At 30.3% G+C, this 10816-nt stretch overlaps 1 protein-coding gene across 1 annotated transcript; it reads left to right on the top strand.

Annotated features, from left to right (window-relative positions):
• Positions 1 to 195: 195 nt before the first annotated feature.
• LOC112681735 (centrosomal protein of 104 kDa) lies at positions 196 to 9393 on the top strand (the record flags this gene model as incomplete). Its single annotated transcript, XM_025552034.1, is given in 14 exon segments — positions 196 to 775; positions 1086 to 1159; positions 2026 to 2190; positions 2354 to 2580; positions 2649 to 2817; positions 2885 to 3096; positions 4065 to 4306; positions 4595 to 4723; positions 4841 to 4967; positions 6184 to 6416; positions 6515 to 6652; positions 7674 to 7805; positions 7895 to 8108; positions 9191 to 9393. Coding segments are annotated over 13 exon segments (2237 nt in total), but the record flags the coding sequence as incomplete, so codon positions are not given.
• Positions 9394 to 10816: the final 1423 nt, after the last annotated feature.

Below are 10816 nucleotides of genomic sequence, written 5' to 3'. Positions count from 1 at the left end.
GATCTTTAAAGCTATGTGTACCCATTAGACGGATAAATCTTCTCCATACCTTCCCTTGAAAAAAATAATTTAACAATTGCCATCGTTCGTTATTATTATTATTATTATTAATTTAGCCATTGGGATGTAATAAAATAATGGTATGAAAATACACTACTTTTATTGATGATTTTTGATTATACGTTGCGACATTTTATTTATGTTATTAACCTACCACTCCTAAAGCTTTACTTAAGGGTACCCCTTTGTACACGAACAGTGGTAGACGCTGGTGCCGGTCGCCGCTATCTTTGACGTTTCGTGGCGCGTCGGTGTCCATTGTGCATGGACCTATGCACTACCCCTCGGCACGCGTGTCGTCGGCGGGTAGGGCGCGCACGGCACAGATTATTGATTGCGCGAGTTAACGTTGCATTCGCGCGGTGTGCTGCGACACTACCGCGCAGAGAGAACACGAGAAAATACAATTAAAAATAAAAATAAATGCGCTCGACGATGTGACGCCGCCGCGGTGTAATAATAATAATAATGGCGGTGGTGCCGTAGCCGGTCTGAAAGTTTGGAAATAGATACGTTCCCGTGATGTCGAACCGTTTTAGGCTGCGATGACTGATTGATATTTGTTTTTTTAAGTAGTCTAAAAAAAAAACCCATACCATAAAATATAGTCGACGTAATGAATAATAGTTTCGAATGGTCGGAACGGTTCAAATACATCAAAAGAAAATCGAATAACGTCGCCGTCAACCGCAACTGCAGCCACCGCTCAAAACAGGTAAATCGATTTAAATACTTTCATTCGTTTCCTTACGATTTATGTGTAATTATATTTACCCTTTTTTATTTTATTTTTTTCAACCTCGATTAATTATTATAAAAATAACGTTAATACGTATACCGAACGTATATTGTGTATTCAGGTAAAATTATATTGTACCACAGCGATGTGTATTGATTTCGTGATCTGTGACTGCGTAGGTGTACTCCAGAAATATCGATTGAGTATTTATAATTTCCTATATTTTCATTGGTTATAGTGAACTTATAAAATTTATTTATTTTTATATGACTACGGTATTTTCCAGTTTAAACGCGTCCGGCCCAGCGTTAACGATGTCTTCGGCTGGGAAAGTGGAATTCGTCGTTGTTTACAAGACAAGTAAGTTGTGTTGCCTAGAAAATAAGCAAGTTAAATTAATTTTTAACTTGAAAACCGATGGTTACCGACTTTATCATTCATGTTATAAAATTAAACTTGCTTTTGTATACATTTCATCCCTGTTATAACTTGGAAAAAATTTTCAAAAACGCCGTTAATCTTCGAATATTGGGTTTTGTTTATTATAAATTATTACTATGTACTAGAGATAATAAAACCGACACAAAGTTTGATTTCAGTATTTTTTATTATATAAATTTATTATTATAATATTAATATCTATTATCATTACATTTTGTAAAATATACGCATTATCATTATAAATTAATGCATCAATTCGATCGATTGATGCGTGCAGTGGCGTGGAAAACTTAATTCACTAATGAGGCACAATCATTTATATTGTCTGACCTACCACGCACAAAAAAAAACTTCGGAAAAAATATATTTTGTTTAAAAAAAAAATTTTTTTTTTAACACACTGGGTAATCTTCTAAGTTTCATTATTTCTTCAAAATCAATTTTGAAATCCCTTTCACAGCTTAAAAACATTAAACTTTCCAAACCCACATGCCTCAAATAAATTCCTTCGTCACGCTACTGGTGACGTATAAGTATTACTACTACGTATTGTAGATTTATGTATACTGTGATCTGCTATCTATGCGTGTATGGTAAATTGGTATACCCTAGTTTATCACCATATTGTGATATGAATGAAGTAAAGTATAATAAGAAATAAGTAGTTAAAGCAAAGTTTAATTATCAAAAAAAATGATATTGTTTAGTTTAATTAAGACAGTTTATTAAATTTAAAAAGAAATGAGTTAAAATTAGTTATAACACTTGTTTAAATTTATAATTAGGCGAAGACGCACTTTATCAAAGCTCTGAACTTAATAATCATGGTCCAACCGTTAAAGGATGGAGATCTTCCAAAAATTGCGAATATCCGCAACAATTGGTGCTCAAACTATTCGAAACCACCGTAATACAACAAATTCAAATATTAGCTCATCAATATTTAATTCGTAAGTATTCAATATTATTGTAATTTTATTCTATATTAATTAAAGTTAACACTACTAAATTAGAATTAACAACTTAACTTATGTTAGAAAAAATATATATGTACTTTGTGAAAGTAGCTATTTTTTCATTGAAATATGCCTTATGTAATAATACTATTTAAAGCTAATAAAATCGAGATATGGATCGGACCAGAAGAACTTGTAGAAACAGACAACTTAACAACTTTAAACTATGAGTATTTGGGTTATATTACACTTAATGATAACGATGGTGGTTTAGTGAAAAGCAGAGAACTTAAAACCATTAGTTTGCCATTAGCTAGTGCTACTAGTTATGTAAAATTGATTTTGTTTGAAAACCATAAGAATTCATTAAACCGTTTCAATCAGGTTTGTTTTTTTATATAGATTTTAATATTATATTCTTACTTACAATTTATTTTATTATTGTAATTAAGGTGAGTTTGATCGGTATACAAGTGACTGGTGAAAAACAACACTCAGATCAAGGAGACATCAGTCACCACAAATCAATATGCGATGACTTGGCGTTTGAGATGTACGTGGATAAACATATTGCAAAAATCATCAGAATGTTGGAAGAAAGAAAGATTACAGCTGTTCAAGGTCAGCATCAAGTTCTCAAAATAATTAGATAAACATAAATTAGACAAAAAACATATTTTTTACTTAGACGAACGATTTGAGTATGCGAGAAAATTAAAAGAAGCTATAACAGAGTTAAGGTCAGCTGGAGAAAAGTTAGGTAAATTAGAACTTTCTAAAACTCAAGCTATACAAAACGAAGATTACGGCAAAGCGAAAAAGAAAAAAACTCAAATGGAAGAGTATCGAGCTCAAGTCTTAATAGAACAACAAGTGGATGAACTTTTGGAAAAAAATGGAGTAAGTCGTATTAGGTGCGATGATATTTTCAAAATTAATTCTTCATTAAAAAACTTGTTAAAATTAAAATGAATTCATTATCAAATTATCCACATGAGATATCGAAATATTAATGCACAAATAATTCATTGATACAGAAATTATATCGTTATTAGTTATGGAATTTACTGAAAATACTGCAATAGTTCTGTTTTACCATTAATGAATCATAATGACACCCTTTGGATTATAAGTAATCATGTATTTAACTCTAGGCTTACACAAAGGTGACCCAAAGTTTAAGAAAGATCTGGTTATAACAATAATAGTATTAGATTCTAATTTAAACAAATAACAGTTATAACTTTAAATTATCTTAATATATTAATTTCTAAAACTTGCTTTTAAAATTTATATTCAGTCTTTGGCAGTTCTCAGTTACTGAAAACTACCATAAAAGGAAACTGTCCAGGTGCATCTTTCGTTTTCTTATAATCTTATCCAAATAAATAAAAATGATAAAATCCTATTATCAAAAATGTGTCACTGATAATAAAGACTTATATTTATATGGTAACAATAAAACATGTCTATACTAAGGATAATATACCTATAGCAGGCGCGAACACAAGAGGGGAATATGGATCACCCCACCTCACCGAAATATCAGAAAAAATGTTACAAAAATATGACCAAACTAACAAATTTAATAATTATTTCAAAGTTTCCCATGCAACTTGTAAATAAAATATATAAATATATATTATACAATGAATAATTGCTACTTATCAACATTTTACATTTTTAAAGCTCCCTCCTCTCACCGAAATTTTTTCCTGCATTCACCCTTGGCTTATAATTTGTATATATTAAATATATATATATATAATTATACACCTACAAAGCTACGTATGAATATTATAGTAATTTATTCATAACGCTAAAATTTTAATTTAAAAATAGTATTTATATAGTTTATATTTTAAAAGCCCTTAGAAATCAATGACGAGGAACCTGAAGATCTCGTTGATAAGACTCCTGGATCAAGAGACGAAACCGTTAAATGTGCACCGTCATTATCTCCGATCAACTCGCCTAAAGAAGTTTCAATTAAGCAACATCAAGAAGAAATCCTATCAGAAAAAATCGAAAACGAAGCACCTGATGAACCGGACATTTACCATAGTCCAGTATCACCACTTCATTATCCTGAAAATAACTCCAGGGAAAGGTAGAACTAGAACCTAGTGTAATAATTAAATATATTAGATATAGACAATAATAAAATGCAACGACTACCCTATATATAAAAGAAATTTTTTTAACTTTATCTAAAATTAATTTTCACTTAAATATAGTTATATAAATGGATTTTATTATAAAGTTATAATATTTTAATATATAATTACATATTTACTATCAACTATATAATATATACTCGTATATAAAGATATAATATGAAACGAATAAAAAATAAATAAAAATTATTTTTTAATAATAGACAGTTTTTTTTTCAAAGATCTCCCAAGTTACAACAAACGATCGTCACGAAAGCAATTTCATTAAAGAGACCTAAACCTATGCGTCCTAAGTTCAACAAGAGCAGCTACGAATCGTATGACGAACAAGCTATCCCTGCTCAAAGATTGTAAGTGTTAAATACATTTTTGCATTATTTTTGAACATTTCCTACGTCATAAAACCACGTTTAATCACATAGTAGATAGGTAAACATATATTGAAATAACGTGTTTTCTTCTTTCAGTTGTCAAACGCAAAATAATTCGGACTCTTCGTCATCAGCTGCGGTTAGTGGTGTCGGTGCATCAAAGTTAAGCGAAAGAGATAAGAAACAGACTGCTATTCCGATCGCCGTGTTTGGACTTTCGATTGTATGCACACGCACACAAATAAATAAAATATAAACAAGAATGTTGATTCTCGCATTGCCGAATGTCGATGTATTGAATCAAATTGTAACTCTCATTGGAAGTGTTTCCCAACCGGTGGTCTGCTGACCACCACTGGTCTGTGGGCCAGTCATAGGTGGTTCACGGTCCCATAGATTTTTTCTTCGATTTCTATAAGAAATTATAGTTAATATATTTTTTTTTTAAATGGTGAAAAAATTATGGCTTATTGAGGAATCGTATAATATTATTATTGTTGTTGCTGCCGATGACCGATAAATATTTTCCACTTTTATAAGTGTGTAGGTATCAGAGTAATAAATTATATTATTATTGCGATCGATAATAATTATGTCAATTGCAAACATCGCTTATAACAACGCTTATACAACATTGCTTATATAATTATACTTTATGAGTACTGATTAATAATGGGTTATGAATATTGATTTAGTATGAATTCGTTATCCGTTATTCGATTACCACGTAGTACATTTTTAATTTTTTAATTAATTTTGTGTATTCTTGTTAACGAGCCAAAAAAAAGGTCTTCCTAGTTTTCGTAAAATTGAGGTGGTTCGTGAATAATAAAATATTATCAAAGTGCAGGGCTGATGAGAAATTTTGTGGCCCCCGAGGTTAATTGGTTTCAGGCCCTTTTTACTTGCACTTGTATGGCCAAAATATAAATACTATTTGTACATATTTTATTACAATAAAAATATTGTCTAAAATATTGTCGACAAGCCTTCTTGGACGTACGGGCCCCAGAGCTCTAGTCCTCCCTGCTCCACCCTCTCACCGGCCCAATCAAAGTGGTCCGTGGTGGTAAATAGGTTGGGAAACACTGATATACCCGTATACCCAAAGGTGAAGAATAAGTTATATTTTAGAGGCAATTATTTAATTTTTTTGTACACTTTACATGAAAATATTCATACCTAAGTAAGCTGCATTTAAACTATTATTTTAACCATATTTAAAACATTTTCTAGGCTTGGGAAATATTTGAAAGGGATCACTGTAATTGTTAGCGTACCCACTAAATAAAAACAAACATTTTTAATTTCTTTTTTTCTCCTCCGAAAACTTCTGTTTGGCTATTCCCCTAATGATATTTTAAATGACGAGAATTTACTGTTTTAAAATTATCAAATGTTTTTACGGAACATATATCGTTGTTGTTAAACGATTTTAGGTAAAATATTTTTTTTCAAAACAATATTCGGATAAAGTGGAAGGGTTAAAACTGATGGAAGGCTCAATGAAGAATTTCATGTTTGACGGAGTGGACGCGCGACACTCGCCCAATAAAATGACACGAGCAGCCGTTCAACTTTTGCACCGCACGCTCAGGGACAAAGTTTTTGCCGTCTACAATCTGTCTGCAGAAATAATACGATTCCTGTTTTCCGAATTTGTCCCCGGAAGGTGAGCCGTTGTATAACCCGATTCGGGATTTATCTTTACTCGAATAATTAAGACTCACACGCTGTTCACCTGCGGACGTGTTTTTTTTATGTATACAGGGTGTCGACGGGTGAAGTTTCCCGGAGTATAGAAACACTGCTTCCGGAATTGTTGGCGAAAGCGGGAGACACGACACCGCGTATTCATAATATCGGGATGCACACCATATTGAGCGTGGCAGAAGTGCCTGACATAAGGTGAGTTACGACGATTTCGTTCATTGTGCACACGGAGACAGGAGTCTAGGCTTAACGTGTCAAAGCAATCGCGGTAAACTAAAATAGTATAATAGTCATCTCAGGGGTGTATTCAGATTTTTTTTTGGTAAGGGGAAATTTCCAAAATTTCATGATTCAACTAATAATAAACAAAAATTAAAATTTTAACAAACAATTTTTATTTTATTTTTTAATCATACTCTTTTTTACAAAATAAATGAAATAAAATACCTACATAATAATAATGAAACGATTTATACTAAATTTAAATTATTACGACCGAAATGGTCAGATGTATAAATAGGTACTCGTAAATTACATAACATAAACAGTTTAAAACTAATAATTCACATAAAAATTATAATATAATCTTTTAAAATGCACATTTTACAGAGTTTAAACAGACTTGAATTTTTTTTTTTGAAATCCCGGTGGCTGAGGGGGTCTCAGTCTCCCCCTTAAATATGGCCCTGAATATTCTGCAACTTGTATCAAGTTTCTTTCGAGATTCTTAAGATTGTGGTTTGCATTTTTAATTTAATCGGGTATTTCTATGATTGAAGTCATAATTTATTTTTATTTTCATAATAACCAATAAATATAACATTCTTCTGATATCTTATGAATTATATTTTCGAAAAAAAAAATCAAGTTCACTAGTTCAAACAGTTGTTGAAACGACTGATGGTAATTCTATTATATCTAAAAATTCTATTATATTATATCCCAGAAAGGTATCTAAAAAAAAAAATTAAATTATTTCATCAGAGTCCTGAATCATTAGTTACTACTTATAAACTCATATAGGTACACGGTTTTTTGACAAAATATAAGCATTTAAAAGTACACGTACATCATTAAATTTGATTGGATGATTAATACAATTCGAATTTCGACTTACTAGACCTTGCATTCTCACCAAAATATGGATTGAATGGAATAGACCTGTTTGATAATCACCCCATGTTCAATTAGCTAATTATATATTTTATCTTTTCAGAAAACTTAATATTATACCGACTCATTTGACTCGTTTATTAACCGGCAACATACATCCCAGACTTATACTCAGCCGTTTGGAAATGGTCGAGCAGTTGATCATCAGTCAAGGCGTATCGTCTGACAAAAATAGGTTGGGTTTTAACTAATAAATTGCGTTATTTTTTCCGCACGATATTCATCATGTTTCGAGTCGTTCTAATTATTTCCTTTCTAAAACAGCGGAATGACCTGTCGCACTTTATGCGAGTTTGGTATGTCGGCTATTCACAACCCGACAGAAGCTGTACGCAAAGCGGCCGAAAGGATTATAATACACGTGTACAAAGTGAACCCTAGATTTGTGCGGAAACAGCTACCACCCGATGATGAAATCACTAGAAGAAACATTATGTACAGGCAGCTAATGCAGGAGTTTGAACGAATCGACCAAGAAGTAAGCAAGAAATATTATCATTGAAAAATATTTCACATTTTAATATCATCGCACTATAAAACGTCATGGTTTAATTTTAACCAATTGATTTTTACAATTTCAACTCATTCCTTATGTAAATAAATAACCTACAGAATTTCCACCATTGTGAATAGTTATGAATATGATACAACCAGGGTTTTAAGTGACAAAAAATGGCAGGGGTATCTAATTTGTATTTCATTTTCAGCGCAGTGGCGTACCTGTGAAACATTTTGAGGGAAAGGATACATTAATTGCACAATTTTTTTTGTTTATAATATAATCTGAAACTTTATTATAAATTATTACTAAATACTTAAAACTCATGTTGATCACTTGATATCAATGATAACCACATTATAAAATAGTCACTATGTGATCACATGATCATCACTCCTAATCCCAATTCGGTCGAATATTGATATTTTATACTACATTAAAAAGTGATATCAAAAAACTTTTGATTCCCCTGTTTCCCCCTCCCCCATAGGTAAGCCACTGTCTCAGCGTTCCATATAATCTTATAAAATTACTAGATAATTAATTAGAAATAGGTACATATATTATAAGTTGTTGTTAGTGAACAATTTCTTCTACAAACTATTTGTGTGCTGTAAGAATGTATTGACTTGTATATTACTTATCGTTTTAAATGACAGATTGTAAATATATTTTATTAAAATTAAATTAAAATAGAAAAACCTATATATTAGGTAGGTACTAAATATATAAATTATTTTTAATATTAATTAGTTTGGTTTGTAGAATGTTGTATGACATTAACTAAATTGTAAAGCCAATCTTTCAATCATTTTATTGTGTATGATTATTTTTAACAAACAATTGTTCGTTTCAGTAAACTTTTTGAAGGGATGTTAAAGGGGATGCTTTAGTAGCGCTATAAGAGGTAGGACGACTGAGTCCCCTTGCATCCCCCCCATTTTAAGTCCTGAATACAAAACCCATTCAATAATATAATATTAAATATTGTAAAGCATAAAAATGTTAAAAAGCATAAAATGTTCGCCCGTATATAGTTAAAAATAATATTCATTGTTTAGAGAATGGGCGAATTAGACCCAGTTGGCCAAACTAAATGCAAACTAGTTCGATCGACTAGTGAGAACACATCAACATATTACAATAACGAAATCGCCTGCAACAGTGCAGTTAATGTTCAAAGCAAATTAAGCTCCAGTACCTCGGCCAGTGTGGTTGACGTCTGTGAAAATGGTCAAAACAATATCGAAACAATGAAATTGAAGTAAGTAGATAGGTATAAAATGTAAATATAAGGTACCTGTTTGATCGATATTTGTTGTGGAAGTATTAAAATGTTTAATTTCAATCCCAACATATAATTGCACTCGTTAGTACAAACTATGCACAGTGTTGAATATTAGACAGTACCTACATTATTTTACTATCAGTCTTGTAAAAGATACTTTTATAAAGAATTCAAATACAAATATAGATACCTGTTTTCGAAATTATTTAAAATTCGCATTTGAATACTTGATAAGAAAAGTATTCAAGTACAAATATAGATACTTTAAAAAAGTATTCATAGATACTTTCAAATAGGTACTTAAAAAAAAATTCTTAACGTTGTTTATTTTATAATCTTAAAAAATATAGAATTTTAAAAATATATTCATGTTATACATGACTACAACGAATAAAATAATTCAGTTTCATAGTCTCATAGGTAATTGGAAAATGAAAAAAAACGAATTTCCAATTTTGTTATAAAATTGTCAATTTATATGGGTATTCTTATAGTATATTATAGTCATAATACTGCATAATGTTGTAGACTATAAATAGGATTCTCAGGCATAGGCGTAACTAGATCCTAAAGTTGGTGGGGGGAATTCAGTCTTAATATGTTTAAAATAAGTAAAAAATATGGGAGGCTCTGTCCCACACGCCCCAAACTCGTCCGTCAAGTTATATTCATTATTAAATTATAATATTATTTTATTAATATACAATGTATAAGACAGATAATAAAAAAAATGATATTGAGGTAAACATTAAAATATTAACATATTTATTAAGTATAATTTTAGATACAAGTTAAATTTTTTTAAAAATTAAAAACTTAAAGGAATTTTATAACTACATTATTACAATTACAGCTTAAGCTTCTGCTCAGTATTAGCAAATTTATTTAAAATGTCTTCTTTATTTAGAATTTTTGACAAATCTCTTTCAATTGCTATGATTGCTAACTTGGAAAATCGATTTGGTAATATAGTTGACCTTATGTGTTTATTCGACGAATTGCTGAGAATGTTCTTTCACAAGATGCGGAACTTATTGGAACTGCGAGCTCTAAATGAAGCATTTTGTATAAATTTGGGAAAACAGATTTTTATCAATACTCTTTAGCTGCTTTAAATGTTCCTGATTGTTAATGTTTTAATTGATTGTCATAAAAATATTTTGCAACCAAAATTTCTGATTTTAAGTCAGTTTCATTAATATTTCTTTACTCGTTAATCGTTATCACAAGTTATTAATAACCGTACGTCTTTTACGACTATTTCTGTGTTTAATTTATTAATAACTCCTAAGTAATATTTATGTAATAGAACCTTACATACAATCATTATATTACAATGATATGTATAACCAAAAAAAAAAATAAATATTTTTCCAAGATATTAATAAAAAAAATTAAA

This window comes from Sipha flava, unplaced genomic scaffold (genome assembly GCF_003268045.1).
Source record: "Sipha flava isolate LNK unplaced genomic scaffold, YSA_version1 19607_pilon_pilon, whole genome shotgun sequence".
NCBI classification, from domain to species: Eukaryota; Metazoa; Arthropoda; class Insecta; order Hemiptera; family Aphididae; genus Sipha; species Sipha flava.
The sequence above is the reverse complement of the archived record's forward strand: the minus strand, read 5'-3'. Positions and strand labels throughout refer to the sequence as shown.